The 25048-nt window shown below is 35.5% G+C and overlaps 1 protein-coding gene and 1 pseudogene across 3 annotated transcripts; one reads left to right on the top strand and one right to left on the bottom strand.

Moving 5' to 3' along the window:
* Positions 1-2106: 2106 nt before the first annotated feature.
* On the top strand, positions 2107-8763 carry LOC142627339 (uncharacterized). 3 transcript variants are annotated; one of them, XM_075801182.1, is made up of 2 exons: positions 2107-2272; positions 3240-5771. In XM_075801182.1, coding segments are annotated over exons 1-2 (1968 nt in total). In that variant the 5' UTR covers positions 2107-2271; the 3' UTR covers positions 5207-5771. The 3 variants fall into 3 exon arrangements, 2 of the variants coding, with proteins under 2 accessions (XP_075657297.1, XP_075657296.1); XM_075801181.1 differs by having other exon boundaries at positions 2129-2272; positions 2720-5771; XR_012842812.1 differs by lacking the exon at positions 2107-2272 and adding an exon at positions 7902-8763 and having other exon boundaries at positions 2553-5368.
* Positions 8764-17824: 9061 nt separating this feature from the next.
* Positions 17825-19505, bottom strand: LOC142627014 (putative pectate lyase 16; annotated as a pseudogene).
* Between the last annotated feature and the right edge of the window lie 5543 nt (positions 19506-25048).

The following is a 25048-nucleotide window of genomic DNA, read 5'->3' as shown; positions in this document are numbered from 1 at the left end:
TTTTTGAAGAGTTAACATAATATAAAAATGACTATCAATAGTATTTAAATTATATATATATGAATTATATTATGCATCTTATTGTATATATTTAAGTATATCAATGCATATGTATGGGGTTGCTAGCTAATAATTATAATGAAAAAAGACATTGTATTTCTACTATAATTTTACTATTGACTGATATGACATGTTATCTAATTTATTGATTTCTTGTTAGAAGATGAAATGGACTTGCTCATAGAATTTTATTTTTGAATTGTTTACTGTTGGATTTCTCTTGTATTGACTAACAGTTGGATAAATAATGTGTGTTAACTTATTGTTGGGTTTGTAGATGATGACTTACTCTTTACAGAGGGCGATTATTTGGCCTATATTAAAGTCACCTCTAAAGAACTTGTCGTGTGTAATTTCTCTATCATCTGAGTTTTGGGTTGATTCTTTCTTTAACAAGTCAGAAAACGCCTAGCAGTCGCTGGCCAATTTTTAAAGGTTGATATCAAGTTTTGGGTTGGGCTATAAGCATAATTTGACACATGTCATTGTTTGCAAAACTTTGTCGGTAGCAATATAAGAAAAAGTCAACTAACTATCCGCTTCTTGGCATAATGGTTACTGCATAAGTACAAAATTCTCATGAAGTTGGAGGGGATAAGGGCCGGAGTTCAATTCTCCAAGAAATAGTTTCATACACATATACACTTAGATTATAAATAATTTTTTTTGAGAGAGTTTCAACCTATGACGTCCGTTCCCGATAATAACTTTTTATCATCAAACTAAGACACTAATTAGTATTTTGTTTAGGTAGGAATTGAACCTTATAACTCTTAGATTTGATTATGTTAAAATAAAATTTATATTTTGTATAAAAAGAAAATCAATTAAAACTGAAAAAAAAAGTAACTATACATACATACATACATCTAATTAATATGTATATATATAAATATATATTATGGTAACTTTAAGTTAATTAAAATTATACTTTCTCCATTTCACACTTTTTTTTTTGGCGAACTATTGGTTCATTTCATAAGCGCAACATAGCAACAAATGTAGCATGTCACATGCACATTGCATGAAAGCATGGGTCGTGTTAAAGAAAATGTAAGTAAAATTTACAAAATAATATCTTAATATTAATTATTAAAATTGACATTGTTTTGAAATTATATGAGGATTTTGTCCCTTTTTATTAAAAAAAGAAGAAGATTTGAGCCGAATTTCAACACTTAAATTTAAGAAAGAGGCCAAATTCTTGAATAGATTTAAAACAATATCAATTAATAATAATAATAATAATAATAATAATTATTATTATTATTATTATTTTGATGAGTAATAGTTATTATTAAATATGATTTCGCAAATCTTGCAAAATAATGTTATTAATTAAAAGGCACATTAATTCAAATAACAACGGACCAATAAGAATAAAGTCTTTACCAAAACAAGCGCAAGTGTTAGGTTTAAGTTTTTCAACGCCCAATAAAAAAGCTAGCATTTAAGCAGCTACACTAGTAAAATTTACTGTGACTAGCACACTATTGGGGCGGCTGAGAAAACCAGAGTCTAACCTGTAATATGTTTTCTCTTGTCAACAGAAAAATGCTAAAATCACGATATTTTTGACAAATTTTCTTATAGACCGGAAACATGTACACGATTATTGATAAGTAAAAAATAATATCAGCTAAAAATTAATAAAAATTTAATATATTAATAATTTATAAAAATATTATAAAATAATTTGTGACTGTAATATTATTTTATAAAAAATATGATTTTATTACAATTTTTAGAAATTAGAATATTCAATGACAGGATTAACGCTCAAAACTCAAATTTCAAATTATCAATAAATACAATTTTTTTATAGAGAAATTATTAAAAAATAACGAAATTGAGTTTATATATTTATTTTTTCTATGTTAAGAAATTTCTGCAGAGTAAAATACGTAATTAGTGTATGGCCTACCAAAGAAGCAGTGACCCAGATGAGATTTGATCCACAAGGTCCCAAAGCCAAAGGGCATCACTGTATAGCCAATATAGGACATCACGTATAAACAAAAAGAAAATAAAAATTTACCACAAGAGGAAAAAACTCAAAAGTGAAAATAAAATAAAATAATAGAAACCCACTTGGGAGATCAGATGAGAAAAAGGGCAGGCTAATAAACCTGGGTGCTTGTCTGACCTAAAGAGCTGAAGACAAATTAAGCACAACAACAACCACAACAACAACAACAACAAGAAGAGAAGAGTAAGAAAAAACTGTCATATTTGATGTTTTTGATTCTTACTTTTGTTTAAGGATTTGATGTTTTTCTGCAATGTTCTAATCTCAAATCTTTTGGTGGGTGGGTTTTTTTTTTTTTTTTGATTTTGGGTTTGTTTTGTGAAATAACCCAAAATTTTAAAGTTGTAGTTTGGCTTTGATTTTTGGGATTTTTCTACATGGGTGTCTGAGATTATTAATCCTGCGGTTTTACTAGGTGGAAATTGGGAATCTTTGGCTTTTTTTTTTCCTGTTGAGTTATGATAAAGATATTACTGTTTATGTTTATATGATTCATCTTTAATTTTTTTTAAAAAATTTAATTATGGTATATTAGTAACTGTAATACATGATATTTGTTATGGTTCCAATGATTTTTACAAGTGGGTTTTGAAGATTTATCTTCTTCTGTTTGTTGTGACATCATGGCAGGGGCGATTAATGCTGTTATCATCATCAGTAGCTGAGACCCTTTTTGTTTTGGGGTGTTTTTTTTTACTTTTGTTGATCTGGGTGTGGGAAATTTTTGTTCTTCTCAATTTTGTATTTGATGGGTTGCAGAGGGTTTACTTTATATTGATGTACTTTTCTAGTAGGTGTGTAAGGTGTTTCTAGTTCTTTTGTCCAAGATGCCTAAGATTTCGAGGCTGAAAAGTGATGTAAAAGATTCGTGGTGTATTGATGTTTTCGAGTTAATGATTATTGTTATGAATGTACAATCATATGTAATCTCAAGTGTCCTACATGATTTAAAGCTATGGGAAATCCTCTCTAGGTTGTATAAGAGCATCCAGATCCAATACCAAATGGATCTGTCTCTCTCCTTAATGTTGTTATTGATGTGCAATAGGAGATATAAGTTTAATAGTGGTTTTCCTGCTTATGTATAATATTAGGTGGAGATAGATGTAATTTATTTTTAATTTATCTTGGTCAACCTTTATGGATCCAGTGGCTGAAGAGCAAATAGATTATGAAGATGAGGAATATGGAGGGGCTCAGAAGCTGCAATATCAAGGAAGTGGAGCCATACCAGCCCTTGCAGATGACGAACTGATGGGAGAAGATGATGACTACGATGATCTCTACAATGATGTAAATGTTGGAGAAGGTTTCCTTCAGTTGCACCGGTCTGAGGCTCCACTCCCACCTGGGGGTGTTGGCAACGGAGGACTTCAAACTCAGAAAACTGATGTTCCTGAACAAAGAGTGGAAGCTGCGGGTGCACAAGAGATGGGCATTCCTGGGGTTTCAGTTGAAGGAAAGTATTCTAATCCTGGTGTGCATTATCCTGAGCAGAAGGAGGGGCCATCTGCCATAAAGGCACCAGAAATGGGATCTTCTAGTTACCCAGACGGGTCTTCGGTCTCACACAGAGGGAGGGTTGTTGAAATGCCTCATGATCCCCAATTCAGAAACATGGGATTTCAAGGATCCACATCTGTGCCCCCCAATTCTGGGGTTGATCCTTCTGATATGCCTGGAAAAATTCCTAATGAGCCCATGCCTGTGCTGAATTCTGCCACTGGTGGTCCTCGAGGCACTCAACAGATGCCTTCTAATCAAATCAATGTGAATGCAAATGTCAATCATCCGATAATTAATGAAAGTCAGATCCGGCCACCTGTAGAGAATGGTCAAACCATGCTGTTTGTGGGAGAACTACATTGGTGGACAACTGATGCAGAGCTTGAAGGTATTTTATCCCAATACGGAAGGGTCAAGGAAATTAAGTTTTTCGATGAGAGAGCTAGTGGTAAATCCAAAGGCTATTGTCAAGTTGAATTCTATGATTCGGTTGCTGCAGCTTCTTGCAAAGAGGGAATGAATGGTCATGTTTTCAATGGGCGACCTTGTGTTGTGGCCTTTGCTTCTGCACAAACATTGAAGCAGATGGGAGCTTCTTATATGAGCAAGAACCAAGCTCAGAATCAGTCTCAGCCTCAAGGAAGGAGGCCAATGAATGAAGGTGGTGGGAGAGGGAACAATATGAATTATCAAAGTGGAGATGGAGGAAGAAATTACGGACGGGGTGGATGGGGACGGGGCGGCCAGGGTGTACTCAATCGAGGTCCTGGGGGTGGACCAATGAGAGGAAGAGGAGGGGCTATGGGTGCAAAGAACATGGTTGGGAACAATGCTGGAGTTGTAAGTGGTGCTGGAGGAGGAGGTTATGGACAAGGCCTTGCAGGTCCTGCATTTGGGGGTCCTGCTGGTGGTATGATGAATCCACAGGGCATGATGGGTACTGGGTTTGATCCCACATATATGGGTCGAGGAGGTGGTTATGGGGGTTTCCCAGGTCCTGCTTTTCCTGGAATGCTTCCTTCATTTCCAGCTGTTAATACGATGGGGCTTGCTGGGGTGGCACCTCATGTCAATCCAGCCTTCTTTGGTCGGGGAATGGCAGCTAATGGAATGGGAATGATGGGTTCTGCTGGAATGGATGGTCATCCTGCAAATATGTGGAATGACACAAGCATGGGTGGATGGGGAGGAGAAGAACATGGTCGAAGGACGAGGGAGTCCAGTTATGGTGGTGATGATGGTGCTTCAGAATATGGGTATGGAGAGGGAAATCATGAAAAAGGAGCAAGGTCAAGTGCTGCCTCTAGGGAAAAAGAGCGGGGATCTGAGCGTGACTGGTCAGGAAACTCTGAGAGGAGGCATCGTGATGATAGGGAGCAAGACTGGGACAGGTCTGAAAGGGAACACAGGGAGCCCCGTTACAGGGAAGAAAAAGACAGTTACCGAGAACATCGGCCAAGAGAACGTGACTTGGGTTATGAGGATGATTGGGATAGAGGGCAGTCTTCTTCAAGACCTCGGAGCAGGTCCCGAGCAATGCCAGAAGAAGATCATAGGTCTCGATCCAGGGATGTGGATTATGGAAAGAGAAGACGCATGCCATCAGAGTGACACAAGCATGATGTTCATCCTTCTTTGGCAGGTTTTATGAGACCTCACAATCTATGTTCTCACTCTTAGAGTTTCTCCTTTGGACATCTGAAGTTCATCTTCATCATTCTCTCTGGTTCTCAGTGGCCCCACATTCAAAGTGTGGCTTATTTGAGGGAAGAAGTAAGTTCCACTTGTGTTGGTATGGTGGAAGAACTAATTTCCATTGCTTTCGTACTGCATAATACTGAACATCACTAGCTGCAATGCTTAATATTTGTGTGCTGAAAAATGATTGATGACTTTCAGTAGCATACCAATGTGGATATTTCTGTGGCTTGGACTCCTGGTATCCTTCACCAGGTATCCCATTGGTATCATATTTATACTGCTATCTATCTTCAAGACTGACTTGTGCTATTGGTACAATTGGAACCTTCTAGTTTGTTTATATGATTGTGGGAGTTAATTATCCATATGCTTTCAGAGAATATTTTTGTGGCGCAAGTGGAGCCTTTAACCATTTCCAGATGCATGTATTAGTTGATTTTTATACCTCTTATATGATATCTTTTCTTTTCTAACTTATTTTGCTGGTTGTATTTTTAATTTACAAGTGTCTAACATCTATCTTCTTTGCTGGTCACTGGCTCCTACTCCTTGTACAGTTGGTGGCGAGAGTTTTTTTTTTTTGTGCTTATTTCTTTATAGTTCATGCTGTGTGTTGTCATGAAGCTGAGCAGTTTTACTCTGTATGTCCATTGTTTCGGTTAAATGATTTAGCTAGATGTCTGGCTTGATTGTAGCATCCGAAGATTTGTTATTAGTATATATTGGCTTACAACAAGTGGGGAGGGGGGGGTTCATACCCAGGTTCTCCCCTTGGGGAGATCGGGTAGAGCCATTGAGTGACAAGACTCTTGGGTACAATTAAGTTCTTTTTGTCATGCCAATTCAATCTACCTCTTATTACTTTGCTGTGTTTTCCAATTAATTGTGTTGTATGTGTGAAATAATTCATTCATTTTGAAATTCATATTACAAGTGTGATAGCTACGTCTCGTATGTAAATGGTTGTTTTTCTGACACGTATGAAAAGTTTGTTTAATTCAAGGATTGAAGATGTGGCTAACATTCTTTTGGTTTGAGTAAGTGTCAGGTTTCCTTTTGGTTTAGGTATGTGGTTGGTGAAAAGGAAGTTGCGAGAGTTGTTTATGGTAGTGACTCTTGTAAATGTAGTTATTAATATTCCAAGAATAATAAAAATGGAGTATATTGTTCCTTTGGTTTAGATCAAACCTTTACACTATGGTTGGATGGGGACAAGGGGAGGGCAAAGGCAGGGAAGAGTGTGTCTTTCCTTTGTTTAGTTGGGTGGAAAAGGAGTGGAGGGATTCCCTTTTCCTTCTGGCCATCATTTTTTTCCTCCTAATTGGGGGGAAATGGAGGGATGAGGAGAGAGAAAGAGTATTTAATTTTTTAATGTTTTGGGACCCTCTAATATAATTTCCTTACCATCCTATTTCCTCTAGAGTCTAGACAACCAACCAACTAAAGGGAAGACAATCTTCCCTTCCCTTTCGGTCTCCCCCTCCATTTTTCCAAACACGGTGTTAGTGTTGCTTGAAGCCTCAGCTTCCACTGCATCCCATAGGCTGATGTTAGGGTTTAAAGATTCAAATCTTCCTTTCCCCTAATAGCAACAATATATGTTAAAATACCCAAGTTTACTTAAATTTTATAGTCTTAAAAACTAAGTGTTGTTGACCATTGTCCTCTTATTAGAGTTTGAATGGTAAAGTTCATAAAGTACCCTTTTCCCCATCAAATTGCCTATGGAGTATTTTTACTCATTAGTCAATATCTTGTGCTATTGCCTTTCTTAGAGATGATTGTCAGCGGTGTTTCTGCCTTTGAAAAAAAGGAAATTGTAAGGGCAAGATGTTGGCCATGTGGCTAGCAGGTGAAGGATGGTTCTAGTTGTAGTTGCCAACCTATGGTGTACTGGTAGTTATGCCTGCACAGGACAACGGTTGTGGAATTGTTCTTGATCAAATAACACTGTCACCTTGATTTCTGTTTTTGGTGGATGAGGCCTTGAAGTATCATTCTCAAATATCATATGAATTTGAATCTTGATTCTTGACTGACAGTAATCCTCTTCTACCTCTTTGTTGTATAATGTTTCCTTGACTCTAAAAGTTAGGATGTTAGTGTTACCTAAAGTAAAAGCAATAAGACGCGAGAGAGGAGTGGCAATGATGACTGTTCTTAATTTCTCTATAGAGAAAGTTTAGTTATTTTGGTAGATCTTGATATAATGGAATCATTTGTCAAAATCATATTATATGATAGATATATTGATTGCCATTTTGTCACAAATCTCCAGTAGAATGAGAGGTAATCACTCGTTCTTATTAGTATGCACGTCTTATAGATTTGGTCCGCAACTATAAATATAACCAGAAGTATGGAGGTGAAGGGTTATTTTTTATGTGTTGTGTCAAATAGAGGTACAATGCCTTAGGGCTTTGTAATCAAAGAATGGACTAGGGGATACTTGAGTTTGTTTGCATTCATGTTTTGATGTATTTCTGTTTCTTATATTTTCCCATTAATATTGAGTGGTAGAGATAGACTATGGGTGGAGTCTTTGGCAGATTATTTTATTTATCATCTATTGACTTGGGGGTTTTCTTTTTATCATCATATCCAGGGAGTGGAGTAGGCAACTTTTTGTTTTCATGATTGAATCAGCCTGTGTTTGGTTACATGGAGGAAGATGTGTTAGATGGGATGCCTTCATTGGATTCCTCTGGTGATGGCTTGGTTTGCCAAGTATGCAAAAGTAACCCTGTACCACCTAAAAATCTGTAAATTGTGCTCCTGCAAGAAAATGTCTAGAAAGAGTCAAGATCACAAATATTCCAATAAATAAATCTTGGTATTTAGTTTATGGATATGATTACCGTATCTGTTAGTCTACATGTAAAGCACCACTGTCATGTGTAAATTGTTTTATGTATTAGGTCTGCAACATGTAACGGCCTCTTGTTGTTTGACTGTATTGGTTTTAGCCGATACACCTGTTCATCATTGATGTGTTGTAACTCATAATGTTGTTCTAGGAGAGTCAAGTCAACTATTGGTACATTGTAACCATAGGGTCCCTGTTTCAATTGTAATTGGTTATTGTAAAAATTGTACAACTCTCTCTGTTCAAGCAACTTCCCAGAAAGCAGAAAGGATTTCAGAGTTATTATTATTTAAGTGCATAATGTAAATTAGGGTCAGGATTTAGGAGTCATGTATTGATGCTACAGCATGATAGACTTGGAACCCAGAAGAATTTTGCTCACTTGGGGTCGTTTCTCTCTTGATGGAAGCCTGATCTACTCCTTATGTACTTTTTGTTTTAACCTTTTTAGTATGTTATTTTTCTGGGAAGCAGTTTCTTTTGTACTAATGGGTCTAGAATGTGTAAATCATATTGTCCTGTTTGTTTCTTTGGAATTTGGAATGTATGGATTCCCAACAATGTAAATGAGATTGTGTTAAAAGTTATTTGTTGAGTGACCTGCCTTACTGTTTTTCCTGATGGGTACTACTTGCTCAATGAAGAAGTTTACAAGGAATTTGTTCACAACTCCTTTGTTGGAGGCTTTGATATAGCTTATCCTGCTATCCCCATTTTTTTTGGTGGTGTTATTTAGCGATTTATTTGTTACTGCATTTATTTGTTTTTTTTTTTTTTTTTGGCCAGAATTTGTTACAGGATTAATCCGTTTGGTAATGCTGTTTTTTGAGCTTGGTCATAGTTTTGGTTGATGTTTTTTGATAAGTAATGAAACTTTATTGATAAAAACTTAAGAACAAGAAGCAAGGCATCTACACAGGTAGTGTACTAAGGAAGGTTAAGAAGTTTGTTTTGGTTTTTCGTGGTCGGTGTTGGGATTTGAATTTGATCATTACTTCCATTTGTTTTAATTTAGTTTTGTTGAACAAGAAATTTTGTATGGGAAAGGGAAAATTGTTTTTGTTATCTCGAACTAATTATCCTTAACTATGTTGTTTTGGTTCACATCGTTGTTTGCCTCTATGGTTTATCTTGTGTAGGTTTTGATTTGGTCTGTGCTTGGAACCATAAAACATAAGAGTTTGGTCTGTTTATGGATTTTCTATTTTACGTCTATCATAGATAAGAATTAAGATAATCGATGATCTTTTGGTCTTGAAGTGCAAATTTTTATGAGATGCATGGTCGAATGAAGTGGAAGTATATTCTGGCTTTACACGTTTGGTGGAGTGAAATCATTGTCCTTGGTTAGTCGAAGTGATAGGGCATTGTCTTAGGGCCTCAAGGTTTTTGAAATGTGACTGTGGTTGAAGATTATTGGTTTACTTGGTATGTCCATTTTCCTCGTGAAAGTAGTTTACTAGTTTTTGTTTTTTGTTTTTCAATTTTTATTTTTCTTTTTTGATAGAATGGTAGAATGTAGATTGATAGTAGGTAATATTAATAGTTCTTAATTTTGGACTAAATTCGTAAGCATTTGCTTTTGAAGCTCTTATGATCAGTGGGTTTTTTTTCTACACGATTATGCGATTCACATATCTTTTTGGCTAAATTTTAGGATCCACATATTGTAAAATAGAGGATGCATATGTTGTATGCGTATAAAGATACCTTCTCCAAGTGATCACCCAAGGCTATGGAAGCCTTTCCACATTTGTGAAAGCTAATCTTAAGCCTATAAAAATTTAGCCTTTCCATATTAGTGAAGGCTAATCTTAAGCCTAAGGAAATGGAGACTTAGCCTTTCCCGTATTTGTGAAATTAAGCCAATTTCTTGTGGAGATTGTGGCCTCCGCTTGTATGTTCATAAGTCTCACGGGTGGCTTCTTTCTACTCAAAATGGTTCATTGCAACAACATTGTCTAAATATAATTAGACCATTGAGTTTGTGGGTAAATATGAATTTGAAAAACTCACACCTTGTGTCAATAAAAGACAATGAAACATTATACTTAAGTACATATGGAATGATGATTATGCAAGGAAGATGACTTAGTATACCTATGTGGCTATGTTCATCCGTTTAGTGAGAACATTGGAATCATTGTTATTAAACCTGAATCAACCTAGTTGATCAAACCAATGAACTTAAGACTATATTTGATTTAGGCTCTTTTGGATATACACTACCATAAGTTTAAAAAAAAAAACTTTTTCCCTTCTCCCCGCGTGTATATGTTAAAATACTTAATATTCTAAAAAAAAAAAAAAAAAAAAAGACTATGATTATTTTTAAAAAAAAAAAAAAAAAAAAAACCATATCCGCATGATCCTTAGTTAGATTGATGTCAACATCGCAGTCTATTTAAAAGCACTCTTTAACTTTTGAAATGGGTCGAGTTGGTTGAGTGGGTTGAGACAAGCGGGTTTGTGGACATTTTTAGCTAGAATAGTATTTCTTGACCTTTTAAGAAGAGATAGTTACTCGTTATTTCTTGTAATGAATATGCATGCAATAAAATAGCTTAATCAGTAGTTTAGAGTATCTGTTGCTAAGTACTAAATGAGCCCACAAATATTAGGTTTATGCCATGTTTCATGAACCATCTTGATCATATTCAGTTGTTTCATGAGGTTATGAAAGCATTGCACTATAATAGATAAAGCCTTCTATTGGATTAATTGTCATCATATGTTAAAACTTAAAAGGAAAAGGGTAAAAAAATAAAAAAGTCACTTTCATTTTCTGCATACACGAATTTGTTGGTTAGAAAGGTTTTCCTAAAGATGATTATTATTATTTTTTATATAGGCTAAAGATGATTCTTATTTTTTTTGAGAATGGCTAAAGATGATTATTGAAACGTCAATATGATTATATGATATATTGCCTTTATTAAGTATAATGTTGTCTATAAAATGTTTTCGCTACACAATTTTACTTGGCATTATCAAAGATAATTTTCACATCGCAATGTTTAGTCTTTACAATGAAGTCAATATAGTTGCCTTTATAAGTGCCTTTCCCTCAATAATTTTGAAAACATGAGATCCTCCCACTCCTCACTCTCCTCAAGTCTTTGGTCTCGGGCAAAGTCCTTGAGTTCCTGGCCATTGAATACAGATTCAAATGTTTGAATTAAAAAAATTTGCTTGGAGGAAAATTCTTAAGTACTCTAGAAATATGGAGGAAAATTTAGTGAACTCTACCATTAATGTGAGAGAAGGAAACATTATCTCCGTACTCTGAAAATAACTAAGAATTAGTCTCAGATTGAAATACATCAACGTTCCTCACCTGTAGATATCACCACTACCAAGGCCAAAAATTGTAAAACAGCTCACTTAGTACAGGTCAATTAATTTGGCAATCGAGCTGGCCCGAGACTTGGACGTTGGACTGGGCCAATGAATCCGCGACTCAACAAGTTTAATCCAAAAGACGTAGATAATTTAATGGTCATTTTTGGGTGACTGGTCCTTTCAAAATTTGGCTAAAATTTACAAAAGTGGATGTGAATGATGTTCTTACAAATCCTATAATCAGTGAAAATTGACAAACATTGTTACACCCATGCCATGCCTACGATAATTATAAGCACTCATAAAAATAATTAATGTGATTGGCACCATACATATTTATTTTGTATGTATGAATATAATTAACATTTTAGTTTCTAAGATTTATTATCTTGTAAACAATTAAATTAAATACTAAAATTCTTTCGCAAAAAAAAAAAAAATTAAATTAAATACCAACATTAATTTATCCAAAGAAAAATATATAGTTCACATCTCCTTGAAAAAAAATACTAATTTCTAATTAATCAATCCAGAATTCAACAACCACCCCCCCCCCCCCCCCCCCCCCCAAAAGAAGTAAGAATCAAACTCTTCAAATGGCCAAAATTATTACAGGCTGGTTCATAATCATAAGATTTTTGGATTAAACGCAAAAGATATATATTGTGTGTGTGTGTGGGTGCGCGGGCACACGCGCTTTGCATTTCTATATAATCTTCAAGTTTTGTAGACTAAAAATCAAAGATTAAAAATGATAAACAAGGAAAAATAGAAATAAACAAATGTATAAATTTTGTGTATATATAGAACCAGGCCTAGTACAATTTTCCAAATACTATCAAAAATGGCATGCTATGAATTCCACGCTACTATTTTTCTTTATGGCATGTTTGGATGTTTAAAAAAGGAGGGAGAGTAGAGTAGAGGGAAGGGGAGTAATTCAATTACCTTGTTTGGGAGTTTTTTAAGGAAGGAGGGGGAGGGATTTGGAGGGGTTTGGAGGGGTTTCAACTACCTCCAACCCCCTCATTTTTAATTCCCCCAAATTGGAGAGATTTGGAGGGAGAGTAGAGCACATAAAATTATTTATAAAGTAAATTACCTAATTTACCCTTATTATATTTATAAAATTACAATGTTAAAAACAAGGGGAAGGGCTAATTACTCCCTTCCCCCTTACTAATTATAAAAACATCCAAACAAGGTGGAGGGTAATCATTCTCCTCTACTCTCCTCCCCACTACTCCCCTCCCCTCTACTCCCCTCTACTCTCCTCCCTCTCTAAACTCCCAAACAGGCCATTAAGTAATTTGGAATTCATTTCACATAGCACATAAAAATAAAAAATTACAATTAGAAACATGGATCAGATAACAATATCAATCAATCAATTAGAATTACGTATAAGTCTACCATCAATGGTTATGCATGCATGCATGCAAACTTTTTTTTTTTTGTTTGTTTGCTTTAGAAGGAGAAGAATCCAACAGCACCAGCAGCGGCCAAAGCAGCAGCAACACCAAAGGCCTTGAGGGCATTGGCACCGCTAGCATTGGCTCCAGGGGCTTCAGCAGTACCTGGAGAAGGAGGGAAAACTCCATCAGAGACAGGGCCACCAACTGGTGCAGCCACAGCACCACCATCACCGCCAACTGTAGGTGATGATGCTGATCCCCCACTACTTGTAGGCGATAAGTCACCGGTGTTTCCAATGTCGTCATTGGGAGGGCCCGCGGCAATGACCCCGCCATCCGAGGTGGGGCCGGACACGGGGACGGGGGCGTCAGCAGCCAGGACCTCAACCTTGGTGACTGCTAGCCCGACAATGGCGAAGAGGAGGAGAAGAATAGAAGCTTGACGTGCCATTTTTTTTTTTGTTTTTTTTTTTTTTTTTGTATGTTTTTAATTATGCAGCAAATCTCTAAAGGGTTTGGATATAGAGAATCACTGCAGGTTTAAGAAGGATGAGAGGTAAAGGGTTGATATAGGAGTTGGGTTTTGTGAAGGGAAAGTTTTGGTGAACGGTTTATTTGGGTTTGTTGCGGAGTGTGAGGAAAGCCATGAGATTAAATTGGGTGTGTGTTGGGCAATTAGTTTCTTAATTGCTAATTTCAGTTAAAGTTTTACGGTATTTTTAGCTAAATTCGGTTGTTTGAAGTCTTTGTAGGAGGAGGGGGCCGGGATTTGGTGATTTTTGGTTCACTAGATTTTGTGGTTTGTTAATAGTTTTTCAAATATTTTTTTTTCGTCCACTCGTTCTATACTGTTCTTGTTAGACTTCCAGTGATGCTATCAATTTTTTTTTTTTCTAATTTTATCAAGTCCTTTGGTTTCATGATGATTTTCCCATTGAATCTACCCCAAAGTTCGGCAAAAGGGAGAGAACAAAGAATTAATTAATCAACTCTAAATATTTAGAATGGAATCCGTTCAATTATTCAATTATTTATTTTTGGTAATAAAGAGATAATTTGAACTTTAGTTCTTTTTTTATGGGAGAATTGGATAATATTATTGTTGGGGGAGATAGTACCTTAGGGAGCCAATCAATTGAGTAGTTAATAAATATAACATATATAGATACCATTTAGCTTAGAAGGTTTTAAGCTTATGAGTTTAAGCCCAATTAAGCATTTTAGGTTAAGTGGTATATCTATATATTAGATTAACTACTTAATTGGAGCCTTCCCAATTTGTTATATCTTTAACAAGTAGTATCATAACATGGTGGTGTGTGGCAAAGTAGCAAGGTGGCAAAGTTAGTCCCATTTGCTCTAGGTAGAGTGGGGATGTGGGTCCCTTTAATAATTGGAGCAGAGACTAGGGTGGGAGATTCATGTACTACTTAGAGCTCACATAACTATGCATCACAGAAGGTAAGTCCATAAAGTCCACGCAGACGATCCTAAATAGAGGCCCAATAAAGGAGTATTGTTAATGGTGCATGTCGTGAGGCTCTCATGGGCAAGGATGTGTGGGGTTGACACATGTTTCTCATGGATGGTGTACAAGAGGCTCATGGATAATGCGTTAGTGAAGGAAGAAACTTATAGGTATCTAGTAGAACTTGTTCGTGGCACACAAAGAGATGAGGACTCATATGTCACTACAAAAAACGAAGGCTATAGCCGCGTTTGAAAAACACAGCTATAAACCCTAAAAGTAATTAATATATATATGAATGAAGTCCCATATTGTATAAGAATGATAAGAAAAAGTAATTAATATGACATAGTTGGGCAGTGGCGGCTTTATGAAGTTTTTTTAGGGTGGCCACTAAAAAATTTAAATTACCACTATTTTTCTTGGTGCCATTTTTTAAAGAAAAATGAAATTCGAAATTATTTTTATTGAATAAGTTTGACAAACTACAAATTTTATCTTTTTGTTTTATAATTTGCTTTTTGTTGAGTAATTTTTCACTTGTTATTATTTGGTCTTGTCTTGTTTTTGTTTAGTTTATATATGTTTGTTGTTATTTGAGCGGATATTTATTGTATTTATTTAAGCTTAAAAAAAAACAAGGATTAAGAATTATGATTGGAGGCAAAATTAATTTTGGAATAATGTTATATCCACAACATTTTTACCATAAATCTTATGCAAAAAGTTGTTATTGGTGGGTAAAAAAATAATATTAGTATTTGGCCTAAATTAGAATTAGTAACAGCTTACTGCATTAAGTTTGTTGTGAAATTATTGTGAAAATGTTGTGAATGTAAAAGCACTACTCTTATTTTTGTTGAACCCAAATTTTTGTAATGCTCAAGTCAGGGTGTTCAAAATTTTAATTAGAGTGGTTACAATAAGTTAGTTTAGCATATAATATTTTTTTGGCAAGTATATATTTACACTTTTTTGCAATTCATGGTGGTCCTGTGACCACCCTGACTTGCATGTAGAGCTGCCACTGTAATTGAGCCTAAGCTCATCAACTTAAGTATTTTAATGGTATTCCTATATGTTATATTAACCAAGATTATCATAATTAGGATCATATATGTTATACAAAATTACAGGTATATAAACAAAGTTCATAGTACAAAAGTTACAACTCACAAATACTAAGTTTTAAGTTAAACAAATCAAAACATACGTAATGAAAAAGTAGTAGCTAGGAAATGGATTGAACACTATGAAAAAGAGGCATTTATGTATGAAAGTAAAGAAAGTTGTCCCATGCCTTTCCATTTTTTAAGGAAAGTAAAGACTACAGAGTTGAAATGAAGACAAAAGCAATAATAATGGCAGCCTATTTTTCTTACTTTCAATGCAACGTACGAACCTAACGTCTTATTTTCCATTGATCTCGAAAATTTTTCCTTCTTAGAGCATTCACATTCATTTTTTTCAATTTTATCCTATTTTATCATTCAAAAAGTCACTTTATCAATTATACAATACCATTTTTCACTACATCCAACATCCAAACTTCTATTTTCCTATTCTACTCATTAAAATAATATATTTTCACATTAAAATATATAACCAACAAAATGTTTCTCAGAGCAACCCTGTTCCAAAAAAGAACAACCCAGAAATCCACCTTGTCACCACCACGCCACCGGCCAGCAACCACCACCACAACCAAACTCACCACCACCAACAACCACAAGAAACAACTACCAAGAGGGAAAGAAACACAACAAATTTCCAAAAGCCACCACCACCGATCGAGGAAATTGCCAAAAAATTGCCAAGAAATCCATTAAACATACCTAGCAAATATATCCAGCAAATCCATTAAACATACCCAGCAAACCAATCCACCTGCAAATCTTGACAACAAACTCAGCACGGCACCACCCCGAGACCCACCCCGATCCACCACCACGGCACCACCCCGAGACCCATGGCGGCTTAGTCACGGTGAGCACGGCACCACCCCGATCTGCCACATCTGCCTCCACATCAAACCTGAGCGCCACCAACCCATGAAACCCACGATCCACGGCGATCTCGGCTCCACCCCGATCCACCACCACGAGACCCATGGCGGCTTAGTCACGGCGAGCACAGCACCACCCCGATCCACCACCACGGCACCACCCCGATCTACCACATCGAATCATGAGCTCCACCCAATATGAGACCCACGGAGGCTTGATTTAAGGGAAAATAGAGAAAAAATGGAAAAAAGAAAAAGAAAGGGAAGACAGGGACGAGAGAGGGGGAAGGATTAAATGAGAGAATCAGAGAACTGAAAAAGAAGAAAGAAAAAAAAAGAGAGAGAAGAGATGAGAGTACCGGTGAGAGAGTGATAAGATAAAGCAACAGTAAAACTAATAAAATAATAATATTCGGTTTTACAATTGAGTTACAGTGCGATTCTACATTTAGAATCGCACTGTAGCTCAATTGTATTTTTTTTTACAATAGTTGCATTTTACACTTTTCAATGGAGCTGATGTTTTGGCTCTAAATTGTATAATAAGCTTACATTTGCCATTTGCCATCTTCGTTGTGGATGCTCTTAGTCCCTATAATTTTTTTCCATCATTGGTTTCTTCTATATAGTTGAGGAAGGAAATTTGATATATATTTTTTTCATTGTTCTATGAATCATTGTTTTTAGGCTGTACATTTTTTAGTCATGCTAGATCAAACTTGTTTCAAGTAGTCTTATTTTTGGACAAGTTTTTCTTTAAACTAATGGCTCCACAAATGTTAATTGCTTTAATTTTAGCCATGTCATAGATTTATTTTTTATTTTAAAAAAATAAACATACGCAAGAGAGAAGAGCTGAGGTTTTAACACAAAGGGACATCTTACACCACAAACTCCACTCAAATTTCTTAGAATTATTTGAATATATGTGTGCATATATAACCAACAGCTCAAGGGACATTTTTTTTTTAGTTAAAAAAAATGTGCTTACCCAATAGCTCAAGTAACACTATTGTTTTTTCCTTTAATTAAAAAAAGCAAATGTGTCTTATCAAAAAAAAAAAAAAAAAAGCAAATGTGCATAGTCCTAACCGCTCAAGTGACACTATGTTTTGGAGGTCTTACCTGTTAGATAACTTCCAAGTATATAATTTTTTTTGTGTCATTATATAAATTAAAAGAAATTAAAAAGAATGTCCTCAGAAGGAAAATGTCCACTAAATATTCAAATTATTAGTATATGACAGTCTTAAAACTGCACAACATGTTTTTTTTTTTTTTAATTTAAATTTATGGGAACTTCATAACAATTGATCATTGATGGGAGCAAAAAAAATACAAAAGAAGGAAAACCATTAGCATAATAAGTCAACAACGGCATTCAAGACCAACAGTACTAAAACTATGTACTCTTATAAGTTTTACGTATTTTATATTTTCTATATTCAGCCTCCATCAAGTGGATGCTCCATTTTTCTCTTCAAACTTTTTGCCTTAGCATCTAGACCGTGGGGTGCATCGTAAAGCACCTGCTGATTTTGTCAATGACCTCACTGTTCTTGCATCTGCAACTTGGAAAACCTGTTCATGGTTATAGTTTGGCTTTACCCCACCAGCACCTGTTTCAATGAATCTAGCTCCATTTTCAAATACATCATTCACAGAGTAGAATTTCCATGTCCCTTTTTCACCATTTCTCCACGTCACCTATTAATATTAATGTTATGCATTGTGTTTGTGTTAGTATGGGTATATCCATTTTGTTACTTAAATGATAATGGACGTATTGAAATTTTACCTCTTTGTTCCCTAATTTTGGTGCAATGAACAAGTTGGCTTGACTCTTGACACTAGGATTCATGCTTCCCCCTATAGCATATTGCATCCATCCCTGGTAAAGGTTGTTCACCACATGTGCATATCCAAATCGAATTCTGCAAAGTTTATTTGTGTGCATAATAAGATAGATGATTTAATATATTATATTGTTGTGGCTTCATAAATATACAATTGACTAGTTCATGTCTAGAATTCTTTGAATGTGGATGTTCAGTTATGTACCTTGGCATCCTTTGATTGCAATTAGGTCCAAAATGGTTGTACATAACCGTCACCTTCATGTTCTTGTCACGTAAGAACCCATCATCATGTCCAAGAAGTATGACCTTGTCCTGATTTTTGAACCAGTTGTTAGAGATGGTGATATCTGTAGAACCCCGAGTGACATCAAGTAGACCATCCTCACTCTCATAAAGTGTATTATGGTCAAGCCACACCTTCGATGCAGTAACCAATCTAGTTGCATCTCCATCAACTTGACTTCATGAAACTATCTTTGAGTCTGGACCCATTACTGTGCTAGGTGGTTGGGATCGGCAATGGTGGACTCAAAGACCACGAATGATTATGTTGCTTTGCTGTTGATATATAAGGTACATTTTAGTACTTGGCTAGATCAAAAATGCTAAATGTAATTAACAATTTTAGGGAGAAAACTATGACAATTTATTTTACAGCTTATTAAGTTGTCATATTGTGACTAGTCACTAGTACATCACTTTTCTGTGAAATTATCTATGATACCATTTTTATAGTGTGCTAATAGATAATCAAAACATGTACTTAAGCAATTGTGAAATATTTTACAAAAAAAAAAAAAAATTGAAGCAAAAATTACATACCTTATAGATCATCAAACATGCATTACCAGCAATGTGAACATTAGCCCCTCGACCATCAATGGTTGTAAAACTACTAATGAGAAGTGGTTTCTGAAGTCTAATGCGCATGCTTCTAAGGAATGTGATCCATTTTTTCCCTTTGATCATGGTTGTTCCATATCTTAAGGTCCCCGATTTGGGATTTATTGAGTTGTCACTAGGATCAATGACTACATATTGTGTGAGGCCCCTTCCAATGTTGTTGGTCATCTTCCCAGCATAACCCACTGAGCATGTGTCAAGTTGGTGTCTGTCCCTTCGCCAGTCGGGGTTCCATTTCCAGCAATTATCAATCGCATTCATTTTTAAGCCAGTGATCTTTGTTTTCTTAGCAAGCCTAACATTAGGAGTGGAGAGCATGACAATGACAAGAGCCAAAGCAAAGTGCCAAAGAATGGCAATGATAACGCCTTTCAAAGCCATATTCATGTGAATGTACTAACTCAAAAATGCAGACTCACACATAAAAAGAGGCAGGCTGTTCTGATTTGCAAATACTTGGAGTGGAGAGGGATATATATAGGTGGAGTGGTTAGTAGTGCATATGAGTTTGTTTAGGTGGTTTTAAAGTGGATGCTGAGGAGTGTAGGACACAAAAGAAGCTATTAATAGGTATGGGTTTTGCTTCCTCACCCCAATTTGAAATAGATTAGCTAGCTATATTTGTGTATTAGCCACAATGACAGAGCAAGCGAGTTTTTGTGTCATTGCTGGGATAAGGAACACGTAAAATTTGAAACTTCCTCGTATAAAGATAGTAGCTACAATTGGCTTTTCTTAAGTAGGGGTTTTTGTGCTAGGAGCCTAGGAGATACAATAGATGTGAACCATACGTGAGAAGTGGGCAGAGACAAAAAATTTCACAATTTTAAGTTGGTTAGTTAAAATTATGATTAGACTAATACATGTGTTTATCCTGGATATTGCCATTATTATACATCAATCATTGTAAATGGCTTCACCAATTGTAAAATAAAAAAATAAAAAAAAGTTAGTGAAAAAGTTATACCACTAGATTTTTTGTTATTATAGAAATGCATTTTTTTTAATTATCAATTTACTCATAAAAAAATTGGAACATGTGATTCACATAATCTAGCACACAACTATCTTTTGAATTGAAGGTATTAAGTGGGTTCTAATTTGTTCAATTGGTATAGTCGCTTATTGTCGAATATAAAGTCTTATAATTATCACAAATTTTTTTTGAGAATCTATCATAACTATTTCTAGTACATTATAAAATTAATTTAATTTTTTTGGAGAAGAAATTTTAATTTTATAATATATTAGAAAATTCATGGACCTCTCTAACTGTAAAATAAAATATAAAAACGCTCCAAAAGTTGACAAAAAATTGTCACAATCTTCCTTTAACTTTCGGAGCATTGTTAATATATGTAATAAGTTCTACCTTCATTGACTGATGATATAGCTTCAAAAATTTCATCAAGCTGATTCTAAGTCAACTTCAATTTTGCCTATTAATGGCAAAGTTAAATTCATCATTGATTCAAAAAGATTATAAAAACTCAACAAAAAAAAAAAGAAGAAGAACAAGATTGTCTTTTTGACCGAGTGACATTTACAAGTTTTAAATTTTTTTTAGAGATCCTTTTTCTTTCTAAAAGATTTAAAAAAAAAAAAAAAACACATTCATAAAGTGTGCTGAGTAAAAGGACCCAAGTGGGCATATGGGCCTTTGGGCTGTAGCAAGGAGGGCCGACCTGCTCTTGAGCTAAGAATTTGTTAGTACTGCGAATCGGCCCATACGCCGAGGGTCCGAGGACACATCCAAGGGTAAAGTTCTCCTCGGATAGACCTAGGAGAACTCGAAGCTTCACTATGAAGGTCAAGGCAATATTCCGGAAAGACTGTTGGTTAAAGGGGGGAAACCTTGAACCTTCGAGGTACACCGGTGTTAGAAAAATACCAAAAGCAAAGGCTGCCACCTCCACATTAAAGACCCTGCACCTACCTCCCTGGTCGCATTAATGGGAAAGTGACTCCTGAACAGTAGAACTCAAACTTCTGGTCACTATTCAAAGGCACTAAGAAAAGAAATATCTAGGGGGGAGGGGGTTGGAGTAACACGTGGATAAAACATTAGGAAAAGAAGTATTTAAGGGGGATGAACGCCAAAGAAGAAGAGGGGTCGGTAACTAAGAAAGAAATTAAGAATTGTAAACTTTTAAGAAAGAAAGAAAAATAATATAGAAGTGGACCTCGGCTTACGTCCGAGGAGGCCTATTTGCAATTATCATTTGTTATTTAGAAGTGTTTGTAACTCTCAGCTTGTTATCAAGTTCTCAGTACCTCTAACCTAGATTTCAAACCCACACTCTACAAATTTGATTGTTTAAGGCTCATTGGGCCTGAGCCCGTAGTTGTCTTTGGGGTCCAGGTGCAATTGTGCACTTACATAAAGTTCCCATCACATCCATTAACAAATTATAGAGCATGCAAAAATTAAAATAATCCCTGCATCCACAACTCCAATTTTTTCCCCCAATGCCTGCCTTGTTAGTGAGCTGTATAATTAATCAAATTAAAATATAAAAAACATGTAATTTTAATTAATAGACAGCCTTAAAAATGTATGCATTTTTTTTTCTTTTGTAGAGTGTAGAGACATGTATTTCAGGGCAACTCAAGTGAAACATAAGAAATAAGAATGAACTAAGTTGTCACATAATATTTGCTTCAACAAACTATTCTGTGACTTTTTTTTTTAAATAAAAAATTTTATTTATTATTAAGCAGAATAGATTTATTTAAAAATAAAAACGCTTCATGTTCGTGTTCATGATGATGAACAAAAACAGTCCAATAAACTAACTATTCGAAATTTGAATATAGCATAAATATTCTCAGATTTAGTCTATTTTAGAATTCAAAAGATTTTAAAAATTTTCAGAATACTGAAAGTTATATAAGCAAGATACCCCAATTGGAAAAAAAAAAAAAAAATCAAACTTAGTACATTTTAGTCATATCTTGCCTATATATTACAATTTATACACCACCGCATACTCTTGATGCGATGGTCACTCCATAAGTATAAGTGTTTGTAGGGTGTGGGGGGTAAGGGCTAGGGTTCAAGTCTCCAGGAGGGAGTTTCACATATACATACACTTAGATTTGGTTAGAGTAGAATTCTATCTTGTATAAAAAAAAATTATACAATTTTTTTAATATGTAAATCTCTAATCCTACCAGAGTAAATCTTGAATGTATCACTATTTAAATAGAAATTAATATCTAGATCTCTAATCCTACCAGTTTGTTGTCTGACAGCACATGGATGAGTCCAAATTGTGCTTTATATAACAATTTGAAACCATTGCAAGTTTTTCCTCTCCATTGTATTGGTAAGGCCACATGGTAGATTGAGCAGAAATTATGCATTTCAATTTGATAAATTAGATAAAAACAAAAAACAAAAAATCAATTTACAAGATTGAACTCACATCCAAGACAGAAGGAAATGTAGGGCCTACCAGTGAATGATTTAATGAATTCAACAATAAAACTATACCAACCGAGCTTAGTAACAAAGTGGGATATTGAGTTGGTTAAAAATATCGTGAAATTGGCTTTCATTAGGGCTGTGTGGTTTGGAGTTAACCTTAGCATGCACCCTTGACCCTGGGTTACTTGATGAAAAAAAAATGTGATGGTATAAATTAGGACTAAGATCGGGTCGGGTTGGGTTCATGGCCACCTGTAACCCGACCTGATGAAAATCAGGTCTACCAGGTAAGAACTCAATCCAACCCGAAAATTCGGGTCTCGGGTTGGGTTGGTTTATTGGGTATTGGGTCGGGTCTTTCTCTCTCTCTTAAAAAAATTTTAAATGTGGTTGTCGGGTCAAGTGAAGATTTTTTCACTTTTTTTTAGAGGAATATGATCTATTTTATTAAAGTAGAATTAAGGAATTACATTAACGAAGACTAAATAAGAAATGTCTAGAGGAACAAATTCCATCCAAACTAAGAGAGGGGAAGACATCCTTGCTCGTTTAGCTAAGGCATGAACCACACAGTTGCCCTGCCTTCGAGTATGTGAGAATGAACAGGTTTGTAGGAAACTTGAAATAGACTTACAGTCTTTGATAATATGACCAATGCCAAAACGCTCCAAACACCGACCCGATAAGGCTTTAAACACAATTTCTGAATTGCCTTCAATGACCACCTGATGAAGACCCAATTCCACAGAGAAGATTGCAGCTCTCCTTGCCGCCAAAGCCTCAAGCATTTCAACACTTTCTGGACTCATACTTTTTTCTTCTAGGGAGGCCATCACTTCGCCTTTTTCATTTCTGACCACAATACCAATTCCAGCTTCACCCAACTCTGTAAACATCACCCTATCATAGTTGACTTCGTAGGTCTCTGGTCCTGGTGGTTTCCGATCCTAGTGGTTTCCACTTCACAACTTTTGGTATTGTAGTATGTGATTGTTGTGCTGGTTTTGTCTGGAATTCCTTCAGTAGCATCAGCACTGCTTCAAGGATTTTCTTAGGATGAAGGCACGGTTCATTCAGTCTCTTCTTGTTCCTCCTAAACCAAATAAACCATGCCACACATGTGAATAGTACCAAATTTTCTTGGTGTTGTACAATGAAGTACACCAGGTCCGAGAAGGAGGATACCTCAGGAATATCGTTTCAAAGAGCATTAAATCTTGGTCCCCATATTGGCTTGACTGACTCGTAATTCCACAGAGCATGGAGAGTCAATTCCTCATACAGTCCACAGGCATTGCATAGAGAGGAATTAAGCACTTTTCTTCAATGGAGGTTCTTCAAAGTTGGGAGGGTATTTGGAGCAAGCATGCCAACAAAAAATCTTCATTTTATTTGGAAGTTTTAATTTCCAAACACGCTTCTAGAAAACCTTTTGTGTTGCTGTGTTTGAGCTAGAGGCCCCTTCCAAATTTGTCAACTCACATAGGAGTTGATACCCTGTTCTCACCATGTATGAGCCACTTGCTTCTCGGCCAAACTATGCAATCTTCCTGTTCAAGTCTGCAGATTGGAATGGCCCTGATTTTCTAGAGTAAAAAAGGGCAATGGACTGTTGCAGAAGCGCATCATTCGAAGTCCTTGTATCTGGATCGATCATGGTAGATATTATGGCCTTGTCTGAAGCATCCAACTGCAAGGTATTGCCTTTGATGGGAAGTCCCTAGGTATCCAATTGTCATGAAACAAACAGACTGTCATTCCATCTCCTATTCTCCACAGCATCCCTCTCTCTAAAACATGTCTTACCTTGAGTATGCTCTGCCATGCAAAAGACCCCTTTGAACTTTTTGCATCAAGGATCGACCCTGTTGGAAAGTATTTGGCACTGAACACTCTGAAGAAAAGTGATGACTTATCTGTGAGCAACCTCCAAACTTGTTTACGTTGGAAAAACTAGTTTTGCATTTCATACAAAACACACAACGGAAGCAACAAACATAGATCTACTTTATTCATGAGAGATGACATGTAACCTTGAATATTAGAAAAAAGAATAGAAAGCATACCTTGATGCAGTGAAATTCAAAACCAAGACTTGAGAATATCTTTAATCTTCATCTCAATTCCATATAGTGCCCAAGAAGTGTGGTCTCTCAATCAGTCTTTATGTACGTTGATTCTCAAAGAAAAATCCTTCTTTTCATTGTAGAGAAAAGCTGTTTTCTTTTCTTTTCATCGTACGTACATACTAATTAACTTTGATAGTTACTTTATTTAATAACTCTTATTAAATAAAAACTGATTATATAATTGGGTTAGCCTTTTGAGCCTACCCAATTGGGCTTTAGTTTGTGGCTAAAGAGAACAAATAAGACTCTAGCTCCAATGGGTCTTGGGCTTTTCTATCAACTCTTGACAAGTCTAAAGTTACCATTAATTATATTTAATACCACTATATAAATAT

This window comes from Castanea sativa, chromosome 3 (assembly GCF_040712315.1).
Source record: "Castanea sativa cultivar Marrone di Chiusa Pesio chromosome 3, ASM4071231v1".
Taxonomy (NCBI): Eukaryota; Viridiplantae; Streptophyta; class Magnoliopsida; order Fagales; family Fagaceae; genus Castanea; species Castanea sativa.
The sequence above is the reverse complement of the archived record's forward strand: the minus strand, read 5'-3'. Positions and strand labels throughout refer to the sequence as shown.

What these genes read in the sequence shown, in the direction of transcription:
- LOC142627339 (XM_075801181.1), top strand. Translation starts at nt 3,230, where the DNA reads ATGGATCCAGTGGCTGAAGAGCAAATAGATTATGAAGATGAGGAATAT.